The 18,616-nt window shown below is 32.6% G+C and overlaps 1 protein-coding gene across 6 annotated transcripts in view; it reads right to left on the reverse strand.

Annotated features, from left to right (window-relative positions):
• LOC126735603 (WD repeat-containing protein 81) overlaps positions 1-18,616 on the reverse strand; it is a 295,976-nt gene that overhangs the window by 86,357 nt on the left and 191,003 nt on the right. For 4 of the 6 annotated variants that reach the window (XM_050439654.1, XM_050439652.1, XM_050439651.1 and 1 more), the window contains exon 32: positions 15,885-15,982. In XM_050439654.1, coding sequence (XP_050295611.1) covers positions 15,885-15,982 — 98 coding nt within the window. Of the gene's footprint in view, positions 1-7,332; positions 9,556-15,884; positions 15,983-18,616 lie in introns of those variants that run through there. The other 2 variants (XM_050439650.1, XM_050439648.1) reach the window with 2 other exon arrangements.

The raw sequence follows: 18,616 nt of genomic DNA on the forward strand, positions 1-18,616 counted from the left end.
ATGGATTTTACTCCAGGTCCCTCTTTAACTGTAAACAAAATAAAACAACAATCCACTATAAGGTAGCTATTTATTTAATTTATTTAAAAAATTATATTTTTCATTTTCTAGCGATTCCAGTGAAAATGAACAAGAAGAAGGAGATAGTATGCCTTCTAATAAAAGGTAATATCATAAATTTATAAATGTCAAAAAAAATTATAGGTTTAGGTATATAAAACCAAAATTTAATCTAAACAATAATAACATTTTAGTTACATCTCAGCAAGAAGAACTAGGCGGGCGAAGGATCTTTGATATTTCTCATTTCTTTAAACAAATTTTTAACTCCGAAAGGCATGAGCCATTTGACTGTACCATAGCTGATATGGAAATATTTAAAGAAATAAGGCATGGTTTACACAGCGAATTTATTTTAAAATGCAAAATGTGTCTTTGTGTAAGACATATTTGTAATGAAAACACAGCAAAATCTCTTAATTCAGCTGTATTGTTAGGATGTATTTCCACAGGACTAGGCTACAGTCAAATAAATGAGTTAGCTGCTGCTTTAAATATGCCTCTGATGTCGCCAAAAACGTTTAATTCCTACCATGAATCTGTGGCTGATATTATCAGAGAATCTCTGGAGAAGTGTATAGAAGAAGCTGTAGGTGAAGAAACTAAGTTAGCAAGGAAAGAAGGCGATATAGATGAAAATGGAACTCCATGCATTACAGTGGTGACGGATGGCGCTTGGGGAAAGCGTTCCTATAATATTAATTATAATTCCATGTCTGGTGTATTATACGTATTATGCAGAATAAATACAGATTTTTTTTTTAATTTATCCAGTTTTGCATCTATCTATACCTAAGTCAAATAGTAATTATATAATAATATTAATATATTCTTTTATTATATATACCCAATATACTCGCACTCGCAAAAGTGTTAAATATTATTTTGTTGGGTGCATATTATAGAATTTTTTAATTAATAAAACTTTTTGTAATTAAAATATTTATGGAAGCTAATATTTGACTGTTTTATGTCCCATTTTAGGCGTGCATAATAGGTTACAGAACTGGCCGGATACTATTTCTCGGTATATGAAACAAGTATTGCTCCTTGTGTACTTGGTATGAAAGTAAAGACAAAGATGTTCCCATACACAACTGTTGGGATAACCACTCCAATAAAAATTGGAGTGGAACTTCGACGTCAATGGAAACAGATATAATAGCTGAAGGATTTAGGAGGAGCATTGAACTACATAATTTAAAATACACAAGAATGGTTGGTGATGGTGACTCTTCCGTATACCGCAAATTATTACAAATAAAGCCTTATGGACACGAATTGGTGCAAAAAGTGGAATGCAAAAACCACTTGTTGCGAAATTTTGCCAAGAAAATTCGAGAAATATGTAGTATGAATTATTGAATGAGTTAAAATTTTTATTTATTATTGCCTTACTTTTAATTTTAGATAAAAATCGAAGCAATTCCAAAAACCTACCAGTTCCTTTAGTTTTACGAAAGGAGATATTAGGTAAATTTATGCGATTAAGAGCAGCAATTACAAAAGCTACCACCTACCGCATAAACCAAAACAATACCGATGATGTAAAAATTAGGCTATTGAGAGGAGACATTGCAAACGTTATATTAAATTATTTTAAATGCGAAAGCGAAAGCCTCAATGAAAAAAATTTAATTCCGTCTATGAAGGAGTGTGGAATATATGACGATATATTTATTGCACTTCAGAGGCTAATTGACAATGCTAGCAGTCTCATATTTAATATGGACAGCAACCTAGCAGAACACTATAATAGTATTGTTTGTAAGTTTGTCGGAGGGAAGCGAGTGAATTATTCACTAAGAGGCTCTTATGAAACTAGATGCAAGGCAGCAGCTTTATCAGTGAGTGCTAAAGGCGATTACTATAGGATTATAAGTAAAACCGCTAGTGGTAAAAGTCCAACGCACTTCACTAAGAAATATTCACTAAAATGTAAAAAACGATTGGAGCAATATAAAACGAGAAGAAAGCTATTCATTAAAAAAACGGTAAAAAAGAAAAGTGATGCAGTTCCAGATATGGATTATGGGCCTTATGCTAACTATATTCTATTGGAAATTGATAGTGATGTTTATGTAAGCAAAGCTAAGGCCTTTCTTGAAAAACTAAAAAAAAACCCCGGAAGAAGTTCAACAAATAGAAAAAAATACAATTGGACAATCAGCTAACCCGAAGTGGGTATAAGAACGATCTCTGCGGATAACTTCCTCGAATTTTGGTAGCATTTGTAAAATGCGCCCTCAAACATCACGGATTAATACCATAAAAAACCTATTATATGGAAATTTTCATGGAAATAAAGCTACACGATATGGAAACGAGAGCGAAGCTCATGCCATTGCAGAATTTGAGGCTAAATTCCGGGTCAAAGTGTCTCAGTGTGGTTTTTATGTAGGAAAAGAACATTATTATTTAGGAGCCAGCCCTGATGGGTTTATAAAAAACGAAAATGCTCTAGTTGAAATAAAATGCCCTTATACAGGGTGATTCATTAATATTGCACGAAAATGAAATGCCGGTTTTTTTGGGTTAAATTATGACGAAAAGTTCCTATAAACATATGTCCGAAAGTGCTTCGTTTCCGAGATACAGGGTGTTCACATTTTCTTAAAAAATCGATTTTTTATTAATATCTAAGAAATGCTTTGCTGTTTGCAATGTCATTCACACCATTTCTGGATATCTTAATGATGTATCTTTTTGACATATGACAGTTGATTTGTTATTCCAGGGACGTGCCCACGGGGTAAGCGGGTTAGGTTTTTTGGACAAAAAATAGCACCTAGTAGATTTTTTGAACCTCCTGTACATTTTTTGGATGACGCAACTGAAGATGGAATTGTTTCAACTCTTGGGTGTTTTTCGTATCTCCCTCCGTTTTCGATAAAAAAATTAAGAATTGCTTTTTTGCATCCCTCTGTAAAAATACAAGTAAATGCTTTTAAATCACGCGAAAGCAAAGAAATAATTTTCTTCCTAAAATGTAATACTTACCTATTCATAGTGTCGAATATCAAGTACAGCATTAACAACTGCTGATCTAAAAAATACTGCGGAATGTTGAAATTGTAAATACGTATTAAACAAAATTTAGTAAATACTATTATCGTTTTAGTTTTTGTCGCATTCTTTTCGTTGCTTTGAAAATGCAATAAATAAAATACCAGTTCATTTAACATTACTAGGTGTGGCTCAGTGATAAGGTGTTGTTTTTTTCCTGTCAAGTAGACAATTTCCTCATTTTTGTCTAAAATGGAGTACACTTATAGTGAAATGTGCGATATGCACTTTGTGTATGGTCTTGCTAATGGTAATTCACAAGCAGCGAGGCGTATTTACGCGGACAAATACCCTAACCGAGTACTTCCTCATAGTCAAATGTTTACTCGCCTCCATCAACGTCTCAGAGAAAGTGGAAGTTTTAAAAAACTTACAGTCGACAATGGACGACCCCGCACAGTTGCAACCGCAGAAGCTGAAGAAGCAGTGCTCCACGAAATCGAGGATAATCCTTTAACGAGTACAAGACAGATTGCTGCCATTTTAAACATTAGTCAGCCAACAGTGTTTAGAATACTGAAAAATCAGCTTTTGTACCCGTATCACATCCAGCGGGTACAAGCACTTTTGCCAGACGACTATCCTCATAGAGTGGCTTTCTGTCGATGGTTACAACAAAACATTGTAGAAAATCCTCCTTTTTTATCAAAAATACTTTTCACGGACGAAGCTAATTTCTCCAGGAATTCGATAATGAATTTCCATAATAATCACATTTGGGCAGATGAAAATCCACATGGAATAAGTGAAAGTCGCCATCAACACCAATTTTCACTGAATGTTTGGGTTGGAATCATTGAAGACCACTTAATTGGTCCTTTCTTTTTGCAACAAAGGTTAAGTGGAGAAGTGTATCGGCGTTTTCTTCAAGAGGAGTTGCCAACACTATTAGAAAACGTCCCGCTTGACTTAAGGTACCAAATGTTTTTCATGCATGATGGCGCTCCGGCGCATTTCAGCTTAATTGCTCGACAGTATTTAGATAGAGTATATCCCAATCGTTGGATAGGTCGTGGAGGTATACAACCCTGGCCTGCGCGATCTCCCGATCTAAATCCAATAGACTTTTTTCTCTGGGGCCACCTCAAGCAATTAGTTTATACCACCCCCATCGAAAATGTTGAAGAATTAAGAAATCGTATTATTGCAAATTGCGATATTATTCGAAACACGCCAGGGATCTTTGAACGTGTTCGCCAGTCAATGCGTCGCAGGACAGACGCATGCATTGCAGTTAGAGGAACTCATTTTGAACAACTCTTATAGCGTACGTTTCTTAGTCCATAGCTTTTCATTACCTTCATCAATTTACTAATGTTTATTCTAAGAATTTAATTAATGTACCTAAGTTTAATTAAAACTATTTTTCAACAGGTAGTACAGTTAATGTCATGTCAAAATTCCAAATTACCGTATTTACTATTCTTCACCCTGTAAATCGATAAGTAGGCATTTTATTATGTTTATTCAAGTTTTTTCAAACGTTTGCATTAAACTAATTTTTTTATCGAAAACGGAGGGAGATACGAAAAACACCCAAGAGTTGAAACAATTCCATCTTTAGTTGCGTCATCCAAAAAATGTACAGGAGGTTCAAAAAATCTACTAGGTGCTATTTTTTGTACAAAAAACCTAACCCGCTTACCCCGTGGGCACGTCCCTGGAATAACAAATCAACTGTCATATGTCAAAAAGATACATCATTAAGATATCCAGAAATGATGTGAATGACATTGCAAACAGCAAAGGCATTTCTTAGATATTAATAAAAAATCGATTTTTTAAGAAAATTTGAACACCCTGTATCTCGGAAACGAAGCACTTTCGGACATATGTTTATAGGAACTTTTCGTCATAATTTAACCCAAAAAAACCGGCATTTCATTTTCGTGCAATATTAATGAATCACCCTGTATAATTTCCAAAATTAGTCCAATACAGGGTATTGAGGAGAAAAAAATTAAATTTGCTCATCTTATTGAAAATCAGTTACATCTAAACCGAAATCATAACTACTATTATCAAATCCAGGGCCAACTAGCATTAACTAATAAAGAACTGTGCTATTTTGTTGTGTGGAGTCCCTATGGAATATTGGTCGAAAAGGTAATTTCCCGTAACTTTGAGTTTAGCTTCAGTAAAGCTTTGATAAAAAAAATTAGGTAATTTGTTAAATACTTAATTTTACATTATAGTATTTACCAAAAAATGCTCTTTATTTCTTTATTTATTTTTATTTTTAGATTTTGTACAATGCAGAATTCTGGAACGAAAAAATGTTACCCAAATTAAAACTATTTTACGAAAACTCTATTTTGCCAGAACTTGTTGATCCTTTGCATCCAAAAGGATTACCGATTCGTGATAAAATAGTCACCAAGAAATCTCTGATCGGTCCATCCTAATAAATTACTTTATCAAATAAATATTTCTAAAAAATTAATTGTGCTTTTATTTCTCTACTTTCGACCCTATTTTTATTTACTGCCTATGTTATTATACTGTAATCTAAATGCAATTTTAAATTATTCTAATTATTGTTTTTCGTATTATTATTCTAAAATTTATCTCGATCTTTCATATTAATTTAAACAAATATTTTAATTTAAGTAAAACTAATTTTTGAGTCAATAAATTCCGATCTTTGAATTGCCGAATTATTATTTCCACTAAACCTAGAAAAGAACCTAATTATTATTTTTACTAGACGGTTTTTAAATAGCTGCTTCTAATAATTTATGTCAAAAATTCATATTTATTTAATCAATTTCAAATTATTTTTTTCGCGTAGGTACTTGTATATTCGTACTTGTTTTACGCGGAATTTCTTACTAATATCTTAAAGTATTTACAGCGTAAATTTTAAGTAAATACTTATATAATATATACCTTATAGAGTGATTATTTAATAAAAAATCAAAATAGTAAATAAAACACAATAAAAATTAAGACCAGTTGACTAACGTCTGCAGAAACCGAGATTCGACGTGCTGCCGCACGATGAATCGCATGAAAACAGCGGCGACGTTGCAACTGCCCGTAAAACCCGCGCCCGACTCAAAAATATCACCGGGCTTCAAAACTGATTTGATCACGTGGTGGAGTGCGCTCTTAACACGAACATAAACAGTGAAATAAACTAATTAACTAAATTTCAAAACAAAAGAGATTTCTAGGTTATGAGCGTTGCGCCGGTTTCCAAGTCAAAACACCGTGGAATAACTCGGCTGCCGGCGCCGGTTTCCATACTCCCTTCATTTGATTCACCCATATTATTTTTTTTGGAAACCGGCGCCGGCAGCGGAGTCACTTCCAATTTCTTTACACGAAAAACTGGTGCCGACACAAACCTACTTGAAAAAAAGTCAATGTAATAACGGTGGCTTAGGATTATCTACGCTAAATGTTTAAAATGCAAATAACTTAAAAACTGATAGAGTTACATGAAATAAACAAGAGTTTTTTTTTAAATTCCAAATTGAACTGCCTTTTAGATTTTCTAGTCGTTTTAGCCATAACTGATTAGGCAAAAAAGATATGTTGTAATTTACCTAAGTAACAGGGTGTAACTAACGCCCTGTATAAATAATGCTAAATTGACCACAAAATTCGTAATTTTCATGTCAAAACACATAAACTCACCAATTTTCGGAGCGATACTGCTTAAAATCACAAAATTATTAAGAAATTTCCAATTAAAATTCCAACTTTAAATACCCTGTATCTCGTAAACCAGCAACATTTGTATAAGACATATTAAGCTCAATCACCATATTATGGTATGTAGTATCTCCAGTTCAGAGATTGTCCATTCTTGATGAATCACCCTGCATATATTATATTCTTTCTATTTTTAATTTGTTATCTTGTTGCATCATTAAGAAATTTATTATGTATTTCGTTTATATATTATATTATATCTTGTTACCATTTAAGGTCATTATTAAAAGTAATTTTTTCATAAATTGATATTTTTAAACATTGAATATTTATCGACAGTTTTTTGACCATTACTTTTAAAACAGCTATAGAGTTTTCTTTTTAAGGACGTGTTTCTTCATATAATAAAGATTGAACTTTCTTACAGGTGTAACTTGTTTAATCTTATATAAATCACATTATTTTGTTTCTAGTAATCTGCTAACGTTTCTTGTCCCATTACTTGTTAACATATAAAACTTTCTTATAATTAATTAAGCAAGTAAATGAAACTTGGAATCTTTTATTAAGTTATATTATACTTTCTAAGATCTTTAAATGACATACATTGCATATTTAATTAAAGGTCATAAATTTTAAACCGAATGCTGATTATCAGAAAATATAAAAAGGGCATCATCTATCCAAAAAATAACTTAATAACCAAAAGGAAAATTATGTACTACCAAACCAGCTCATTGAATTTACGAATTATAGTTCTCGATTTACTGATTCGAACCTACTACTAGCAATCTATTGACTTAAATGCATTATTTTCGATATATACCTTTAATATATTCTAAATACATAGATTATAAATCTGTAAAAAACTCAAAAGCCAAAGAGTTTGTATTCAAGGGTAGCAAATTTTTGTACTCAAAGGTATAGGCCACCAAAACCGCAGGTTTTCCTTTTCTACTGATTAGTTCTTAAACTGGTTGACATATCGCACATGTAATTCAAAAGTGTCACTATACGAAAAATGTAAATTTATCAGGAGAGCAATTTAAAGTTTTCGGCAAAATGGAAAGACAAATAACGGTGATTATATTGATAATAAATGAACGATTTTTTTATCACAGTGAACGATGTTTTGGCTTTAGCCATTTTACTAAACAGAAATGGAAAATAAATTCTTTTATTTGTTTATTTTTTAGTTTCTTAATTTATAGTGTCACTTTTCCATTTATTGCAATATTTTTAAAATTTGTCAAAATTTTTCAAACCATAAAATTAAAAAAAAAAATAGAAATATGTAGAAAAGCATAATATTTTTATATTAAATGAAACATAAAACATTTATTTTTATACACAACTGCTTGAACAAAAAATGATGTAGATAGGTACTTCTAAAAAATATTTTTTATCTTAACTACTAACTTAACTTAAACCGACCATCTAAATGACTACTTATGCACCGCGAACTTATCCATAGCTTAAAATTTAAACCATCACTGTTATTTTCCATTCAAATTCATACAAAATAGCTGTCCTTTACGTTTAAATCTTAAACTACGGTTAAATTTACACTGTGCCAATAAAAGTTTATATCACTGATACAGAAATGGCACTAAAGCCAAATTAATGGCTATAAAAACAACCGCAAAAACAAAAAATTAATTCTTAAAACAAAATATTCAAACACCTGGTAAATACAACATAAACACAACTTTAAATATGGACAGCTTCTATTATGAAAAAACAAAATATTTTCGTTGGGTAAATTTAATATAGTGGGTAATTAACATTACAAAATATTATTATAAAAGGAGTGTACATAGCATTGAAGTATTAAGGAATTTTTAATAAGACTTTTAATGTCTTGTTTTTTTCGATCGAACAATTTTAATCTTTCTGTGTAAAGTTTATTTAATTGAAAACTTTGGTATTTTGACGTGTTGAACGACGCGCCGAACAACTCATTTGCTTAAAAGTTTGGTCACTGTATGAAGTTTTGCAATATATTTCAATTTGGGTTTGGCTAAACCGTCACTAAACAAAAAATGTCACTATTGCCCGCCACGAGCGTATTAATATTGCGTAAGCCATAATGACACTTGCGCCATCCAGAGGTCTCTAATGTAATTATTCAACATATTTTATATAGTGACATTGTTGCCGGTGTGGTTCGGAAGAGTTTTATTGTAAAAAGTACATTTTGCAAATATTTTGTATAGTGACACTTTTGGATTACATGTGCGATATGTATCTATAATAGAATATTTCCACGTGCATTTTTATCTTGTAATGTATGTAATAAAAACAATAATTCTTTATAAATATTATTAGACTGTATCTCATTTAACATAATTCGAAGCAAAAAAAGGATAAACAATTTTGGTTTTAAATACCCGTTCTTAAATAATAATAATATCTTAATAATCCGTTCGCTTATGATTTTAATATTTATCAAAAATCTTTCCTGCATATACCTTCATCAATATAAGGGAAGAAAACTCGGTCCTCCAAAGACCGAAAGTTCCTTAACAGAACAAACTGATTTGCCCATTTTCAGCTCCTAATAGTAATAGTCTATTTAGAGGTAACATCCCCATGGAGGTGAGGAGGCCCTTGAAGGTGTCTGGTCGAAGCTTCGTACTGCTGTAAGACGCCTCTGAGGAAACCTCGGTATGTACGCCTATTCTATTGGCTGTCGTAGCGCTGATTAGTTCGGCGCCCTCGTAGATATGTAGACAGTGTGCAGGCTCTGTAGCGGCCCTGGGAACGGAGCTAAAATTTAGGACGAGTGCAAAATGCCTTGTTGTAAGGGTAATGTGTAATGGTAAGTAATATTAGAGAATGTGTTTAGTTGCAAAGTTATGTACAAGGTGGCCAACTAAGAATGCGAAATACTGCATCTCTGAACGTACTCATCGCAGAGGCTTGCGGTAAAAAATATTATTACTGAAATGGCCAAGAGAAAAACCTGGAAAATATTTTAATAAGTTTATAAATATAATAAAAAACGAAATTTAAATTTAAATTTATTAAGATTTAGAATTTTAAAGTGGTTAGGAATATAGTTGTACAGTTTAATAGCATTAAATGTAAATGACGTTTTAAATTTGGGCATAGTAAGTGATTATTTGCCTTCTACATTTAAGTGATGAACTTTGTTTCTTCGAATAAATTTACTCTTGAGTTTTTTTATAAAAGAAGTCTTAGAAGTGCCGGTGATTTTATGAACAAAATTGGCAAGATGAAAATTCCATCTGTTTGACATATTCAGCCAATTTGTTTCTAATATTTTATGCGATATGTGGTTTCCCTTTTTAATGCCATATATTAACCTACAACAAGAGTTTTGCATTTTCTGAATTCTTTGTTGTTCTAATAACCGCAAACAAGGCGTACATATCAAATCGCAGTAAGCATAATGACTAAGAACAAGAGATTCATAGAGGAGCTTTTTTAATTTAAAATGAAGTGAGTGAAAAAAAATTAATTTTAGTGCCAAAAAGGCCTTTTTGTTCAGCGGTTTGACATGTTCGTTAAAACGAAGATCTTCGTCCATATGTAAACCTAAATTTCTCGCGGAAGCTACGAAAGGAAGTATGACCCCTCCTAGGTTAATATTACCATTATTTTTGACAATAATTCTATTTTTTTTTTACTTGCAAAACATAGAAGCTTGAATTTATTGAAGTTAAGTTATAGATTATGCTCATTAGACAAATATCTAATGGTTTCTAAGTCGTGATTAACACGCTGTGTTGCATCAGCAAAGTTGGTGGCATCAAAGTTATATACCAGTTGCGTATCGTCAGCAAAAACGGTAGCTATACAGAAATTAGTAGAACGATGAATGTCAGCGGTGTATATTATAAAAAGCAAAGGAGATAAAATAGAGCCTTGAGGAACACTGGAATGAATACTTAGAGTCTGAGAAGAAGTTCCATTGTATGTTATTTTCTGAAATCTATTATTAAGAAAAGATGAGATAATATTTAAAGAAGCATTTGAGCACCCATAATAATGCAGTTTAGAACACAAGAGTGCGTGATCCAGGGTATCAAAAGCCTTAGAATAATCTAATAATATTAAGAGACTGGCCAGGCCTTTATTGTTAGGCTCCAAAATATTATCAGTTACAGACACATGCGCTGCTGCTCTATTTGACCCTTTTAAAAAGCCACATTGGTTTTCAGGTATTATGTGACTCTCAATTACAAAACTATTGTATAATTGGTTGTATAAAATCTTTTCATAAATTTTAGATAGTATTGCCAAGATGCTAATTATACGCAGATCGGACAAGGAAGTGGATTAGCAATTTTAGCTAGAGGTTTACCAATAGCGGTCTTCCAAGAAAAAGGAAAATATTACTTTTTTATTCAACAATTAATTATGTGTAATAATGGGTCTACCAATAGAAGTGATAGAAGTTTAGTGGGCCATGTGCGCAAAATGGTATGTGTCAAAACGCTGATCAAGCGTCAGTTGTGTTAAGTATACTTTGACATTTCATGATGAATCGTTTAAGTCAAGAGCAACGTATAGCTATCGTGAAAAGGTATTACGAAAATGCGCAATCGGTTAGAGCCTGTTATCTTGCTCTTAGAGAAGATTTTGGCCATCGTGGACGGCCTTCTGAGCTTGCAATAAAGCGCACAATTAATAAGTTTGAACGGGAGTACACTCTTCTGGATAATAAGCCACCAACGCGACAAAAAAGTGCAAGGACCGCTGAAAAAATCGCCGCTGCAAGAGAAAATGTTGACGCGAATAAGAATGTGTCTGTTTTGCACCGTTCTCAGCAATTAGGCATTTCACCAATGTCTCTGTGGCGCATTTTGAAGAATGACTTAGGCCTACATCCATATAAGATGGTTCTAACTCAAGAATTGATGCCTGCTGACCATGGTTTGCGAAGAACGTTTACTGACTGGGCCCCGTTAAATAAAATTAACAAAAATAAATATTTTGTGTATTGTATTTTTGTAAATAAAAAACATTTACTATTATTATATAATAATAGTAATAATAATATTATTATTCTCTATAGAATCTGTTTGTGTTAGCACAGATTTAACTAGCTAACGCAAGCGTTAGTTTGCATTGCGTTAGCTAGTTAAATCTTTTTATTTACAAAATAGATATAAATACAAAGAAAGAATCCGTCAGTTGTATTACAGTAAAGAGGAAATAAAAGGATTGTTATATATCTTGTGACTACCTCGTTATAGTAACCTCCGATTAAAAATCCCACCAAAGAGAACTAGATTATTTTAACTAGAGACTTGTTGAACAAATTATAGTTTGCAAATAACTACTTTAGATAACTAATAAAACTGCAATTATGCAATTAATTATAACAGTATTTATGGAGCACTTCACTAACCTCAACATTTTCTGCATTAGACTACACAGTCTTAAAAGATAAATGTTTTTTATTAATGTGGACCAATACAACAAATTATGATTTGAGTACATATTAATTGTTACTGTTAAATGATTGTTTTCTTTTTTTCTGTAACATTTGGTCTAACTGTAGCGCATATTTTAAATAAATATATATAGGCAAATGAGTAAAAAATTAAATGAAAATTTGAAAATACCAACATGTATATAATAAATACATTCCTTTATTTTGTGCTTGGCAAAGTGCAGCATAACGGTTTCAATATTGACATTAAATATATGCCGGATATTCTGGGCATTATCTTCCTTTCTGTGCATTAGTAATATCTCTAATTTAAAACATACGCCTGGGATATTCGGCCAAGGTCCGTCAAAGGCTTGAATGTTGACTATGTTATTGGTATATTCTCAGAGCGTCCCCTAAGATCTTTTACTAGATCTGCTCATCTATCGTTAAGCCTCTGTTCATATACGGTGTTACGTTACGTTGAGTGTTACTAGATAGAGTCCAAAGCCTTATGTACTACTCTAACTAGAGCTCTCAAAACTCTATTGAACCTTCCGCCCGTGGATATTGCGATATAATTCGAGGCCATGAAGACTGCATATATGCGTACAGTAAGTCATTACTAAACTACCGGCATGGCGGGTGAGACTGGACATTTTAAAATCTGGTGGCAAGCCGTAAAGGGTGTTTTTTTCCTTTCGTAAATGGTACCTGTGATCTTCGCTTTAGCTTTGTGAACCAGAGGACACGGTGAAAGGTGTGAGAGGGCTTTAAGGTTAAGGTTGCACTAGTAACTCAGAAAGGCTCTCTAGTACACAGACAACACTAAGATGATGGACGGAATTTGTGGTAGATTTTGTGGTAGGTGTACTCATTGGGGTACCGACTTTCAAGCCTAGTGTTTTTTGCAAATTATCTTTCATCGGACATCAAATTGTCGACACTTGTCAAACTGTCGACATACTCTTTTTGTCTTACCAGACAACTACTGCTTCTAAAAATACACAAGAAATCCGACTAGGGACAGATCTTTCTTTCAGCGTATTGTTCACTGGTACGTAAACCCGCCATCTACACACCCTAGACGTTTGGGATATGGCTGTTGGTCTTGAGATGAAACTGCTGACAGTAGACATTACCGCAGAAGGTCAATTGGACTCAAATGTTTTTATGGCATATACAGGGTGTCCCAAAAGTAGACGTCCAAACGAAAGGAGGCGATAGAGGAGGTCAGTAGCAATCAAAAAAAACCCATATACTATTATTCGATTGTTGATGGCAGTTGGAACAAAATGCCGATTTTGGGAAACAAATCATCTTTTCAGATGAAGCCCATTTTTGTCTTAGTGGCGTTGTCAATACGCAAAATTGCCGCTTCTGGTGTCAGAACAATCCCTAGAAATTAGTACAGGTGCCATTACACCCGTTAAAAGTGACTGTGTGGTGTGGTTTGCATGTCGGTGGAATTATCGGTCCATACGTTTTTGAGGATGCAGGGGGGCGTACTGTGACAGTCAACAGAGAGCGCTACCGCGACATGATAACAAACTTTCTTTGGCCTGCAATTGATGGTGGAGACTTCAAACAGAATTGGTTTGAACAGGACGGAGCAACATCACACACCGCCCGAGCCATAATTAATTTATTAAGAGAGCGTTTTGAAAATCGAATAATTTCGCGACATGGCAATATCAACTGGCCAACAAGGTCCTGTGATCTTACTCCCCTGGACTTTTTTCTTTGGGGATATGTGAAGTCAAAGGTTTATTCTAACAATCCTCAAACCATCAATAAGTTGAAAGTTAACATAACTAGGGTTATTCGCGAAATTCAGCCCAACTTGTTAGAAAAAGTGATTAAAAATTGGGTTCATCGTCTAAACGTCTGCCGCCGTAGCCGAGGTGGACATCTTAATGATATTTTGTTTAAAACTTGAAACATCAATCATAGAAATTAACCAATTCGTTTTTATTTTTTAGCAATTTAAACCTATTCTTATTGGTAGACCCTATATATAAGTGTAGACTAAAGCGCTGCATAGTTTTAACATAGAACCAGAAATATCATCGTTTCCTCGCGAGTTGGTTTTTATTTCATAAATAGCATTATGAATTTCCTCAATAGTAGAAAGTGAAAAAAAGAAAAATTTTCGTTTAATTTATTACTATTATAAAAGTTCAGAGGCACAAAGGATATTTGTATTCCAGAAAAAAAATATGAGACTGATTTTTTGTTTGAAATATAATGAGCTGCCGTGAAATATTTCAAAAATATATTTCAACAATGCTCGGCATTTATATATTTAAATTATTGTTGTAGATATTTGTATTTGTATATTCATATTTATATTTGTATTATTGTAGCTTATTTAATCAACTGCCTGCTTCGCTAAAACAAATAAATGACTTCAATATATTTAAACATAAACTAAAACGGCTTATTATAAGTTCTGTCGTCTATGATATCAACAAATTTAGCAACATGCTGAAAGTCACTCCTGCCTAGTCAGCGAATGTACTTTGTTTGTACTGTTTGTTGGTACTTTTGTGGTTATTATAGTGTCTAAGTTTTATATGTGTGTAATTTGATTTTTTTTTTATAATAGTTTTGCTCTTTTAAATAAGTACTTTGTACGTGTGTAGTGGACTGTATTATTATAATGACACTATTTTTAACTGTTTTTAAAATAGTTATATTAGTTTAATTTACAAATCATGAAATAAACTGATTGCACGCTTAGCGTGTCGTGATAAGATCGAGATTGTCTGTCTTTTGTCACCTCTTGAGGACCGTCGTTGACGTGTGGTCTTCGACCATAGTGGTGGGTAGAAGTAGCGCAAGCCACAACATACTTAGGATTACCAGTTTCTTTCTCCTGACTTGTCTTATTCTATTATATACATATGTAGTAACAAATGACCAAATAAATCAGTAATCAGTAAAAAAGTAAAATTTTTGTGAATTTCGATATATTAACCTAACAAAAAAATACTTGTTCTTTAAAGTAGATGACAATCTGACACTTTTTTGTCCGATAATTCTGCTGTATCTCTCAAAATAAAGTGGTGGGGAGGTATTCAAAGGTTTCCGTAAAAAACACTCTGTATCTTAGAAACGGCTTAATCGACTTTAACAAAATTGTGTTCTTTAAAAAGAGCCATTCTTGGACTTTAACCGTTTTAGTATTCGAAGTTTTGTTAGATTCACATGTCGCCACCAGAGGGCTTTTTTTGAACATTCCGACAGAAATGGTTAATTTTCTCAAAAAAAAATAAATGCTTTGGTATGGCTTTTTTTCATCGAAAAGTAGCCAAATGATGCCCAAACAGGCTCGCGAAAACCGCATCTCAATATTCCTAACCTAAAATTTGGGCACAAGAAAATTTTATACGAAGGTTTAAATTAATTTTTCTCGAATTAATTTTTCCGAAAAGGACCGATTTAAAAGATAGAGGATTTTAAAGCCTCCGTAGATGTTCAAAATCTTGACCATTATGATCTATACATTCTTGAAGCCTCTCATGGCTAGTATATCTCATGGCTAAGTATCTACGTCTAAGTAATTACTCTGCTTATATCCTTTACGACGACTAACCTAATTGGGATAAGACTTGCAACTTATGCGACTTTGATAAATTTTAAAAATTAAAAATTTTATTTAAAACAATTTTAACCAAATTGTTAAACTTACCTCATATGGTGTTTAAAACGTCCGTCACTAATATTCCACACGCTTATGGTTTGGTCTAGACTACTGGACACTAATGTTTCATCACTAACAGCTACAATCTAGAAAATAGAACAAAACAAATCAAAGTTCAGAAAAAGAGGAAAATCAATCAAATTGATTACTTTAATTAATTATAAGCAACACAATTCTTCTAAAACAGATTTTATAAAAATATGTCCGCATCATTAAGAGCCAACTTAACAAAGATTCATCTGACCACAAATAACATAAGATATAATATTGGGTATACCGAATCTGTGAGGTCACGTTCGTCATTAAAATATAAAGGTTTATATGGATTATAAACGATTTTTTGGGATTTAATAATTTTGCTGTGTTTTGTGATCATTTTATAAAATTTGTGTCGTTTAAGTTACTTTGAAAATTGTTTAATATAAAGACTTAGTAGACTCAATTTAAACCGATTTTGCAATGGTCTTTATAGGGTGAGAAAATGTTTTAGCGAAACTTTTGAGTACTTTTGGTTGCACAGAGAGCCTTCTGGTTTGATTGAAGAGCTATCTTGTGGGTAAGTCCAAGCTGCAAGAATTCTAATTCGTTTTCTATAACATCTGTTCCTGACCTGTGCTCCTGGTTTATTTATATTGTTCATCAAAAAATCAAACAAGCAAGCAAGATTTTTATTTATTAATATGAGTTTGTCACCTGAGGTTAAGTATTGAAATGGTATTTGTGGGTGTATTGGTCAATTGTTAAAGAAAACTATTTGTTTCTCGCCAACGGGTCGAATTGTATTTAATTCATCTTCAGGGCTCTAAAATAGATAGAAAGTTTTCCTTTTCTCCTTTCCCCCTCTTCTTGAAGCTCTATGATATGCATACTGACATTGTGTGTTATCCTATGTTTTTTATAATTTTTTAAAACGTATTAAAAATGTTTAACACCATTTCTTTTCACTTATTTTAGAGCCCTGAAGATGAATTAAAAACAAACAATACGAAACGTAGGCGAGAAACAAATAGTTTTTTTTTTAACATTTAACCAATACACCCACAAAATACCATTTCCAATTTTTATTCATATTTGAACATTGAAAAGAGCTGTTTTAACAGTTTTTATCACATTAGAGGCAGAATACATCTTAGGCTTAGACGAAACTTATCTGAACTGAATGTATGCGTATTTTGATAAAGTATTTTCCCCTGCATGTTTCGATAATTTGTCTTAAAGGTATGAAAATCCTTGGTTTTGTGATAAGAATTTGCAGCAATTTTTCTCTTGATTTAATAAAGTACCTATATATATCCCGGGTTAAATTTAGATTATAATATGCTTCTGTTATTTAAATCGGGTGTTACATAAGCCGGTGGTAGAGCGAGTGCCGTATAAACGGTTTTAAATGTGGTTACAAATTTTGAGACATCTTTCTGTCTTCAAGATTGTAAAAAATGCTACACAAAACGTCAAGAACCCCCTGTAGAAGTGGTCCAGGATATAGAACGGCGGGAAGAAATGGTTTGCAGTACCCTACAACTTGATTCGATACGGTCCACCAGTGTTGGAGAGGAACTGGGAATGAGCAATAAAACTGTTGCTCATATCTGGAAAAATATGGGTACAAATATTTCAAGTATTCAAAAACTCAGGAAACATTTCCTGAAGACCAGTGGCGAAGAATGGAATTTTGTGAAACCATGATGGAAAAGGCAAATGAAAACGAATATGTTTTAAAAAATATTTTGTTTTCTGATGAATCTTCTTTTCCATTACATGGCAAACACAATCCCTCCATTGTTCGTTATTGGTCTCAGGAAGACGAGCACAGAAGTTTTCAGTTTCGTACACAGTATCCTCAGAAATTGAATGTTTGGGCAGGTATTTTGGGCGACAATGTTATAGGGCCATTTTTTATTGATTGCAATTTAAACGCCCAAAAGTACCTTGAGTTGCTGCAAAACTAAGTTCTTCCTGCCATTCAAATCCTACCTAATGTAGACCTGGGATCGGTTTATTTTCAGCAAGATGGCTGTTCTGCTCATAACGCGGCTAGGGAAAAAGAATTTTTAACAAATACTTTTCCTAACCGCCTTATTAGTGGGACTGCCGATATTAAATGGCCTCCTAGATCTCCAGATTTGTCTCCAAATGACTTTTATCTGTGGGGTTACCTTAAGCAGACCATTTACAAGCATGAATTTAGTAGGCCAACAAATTTAGAGGAGTTGCGAAATAGCTTTTACGATAGGTTAAGTTTTTGTTTAGCGAAAGAAGGCGGTTTATTTGAGCCTTTTATTTAAAAAATTATATGTTGTTAAGTTTGTTTATTAGAGTTTTATTTCTGATTTTTTATTATATTTTTATCAGAGTTGATATTTTATTTTTTATTAGAATAACGCTTTAATTTTCATTATGCAAAATACAGCATATTAAACATTTTAAGATTACAAGTCTATGCGGGTTTTACATACAGTGGCCCAGAAAAGTTATGGTACAATAGAGAATTACAATACAAATTTTATTTATAATTTTTTTATGAAATAAAAATCAATTTTTACTTTTATGTATTTATTTTTTCTAATGCCCTACATCATAACATAAACCTATTTCCATAATATATCTAACATACAATAAATAAAAAAATAAAATAAAATTTCTTACAAAAATTTAATCCACAAAAGTCAAGGTACATTTCAGACTATGGGCTAATAAAGTTCTGTCAATAACGCGTGGGA

The sequence above is a fragment of the Anthonomus grandis genome, chromosome 4 (genome assembly GCF_022605725.1).
Source record: "Anthonomus grandis grandis chromosome 4, icAntGran1.3, whole genome shotgun sequence".
Taxonomy (NCBI): Eukaryota; Metazoa; Arthropoda; class Insecta; order Coleoptera; family Curculionidae; genus Anthonomus; species Anthonomus grandis.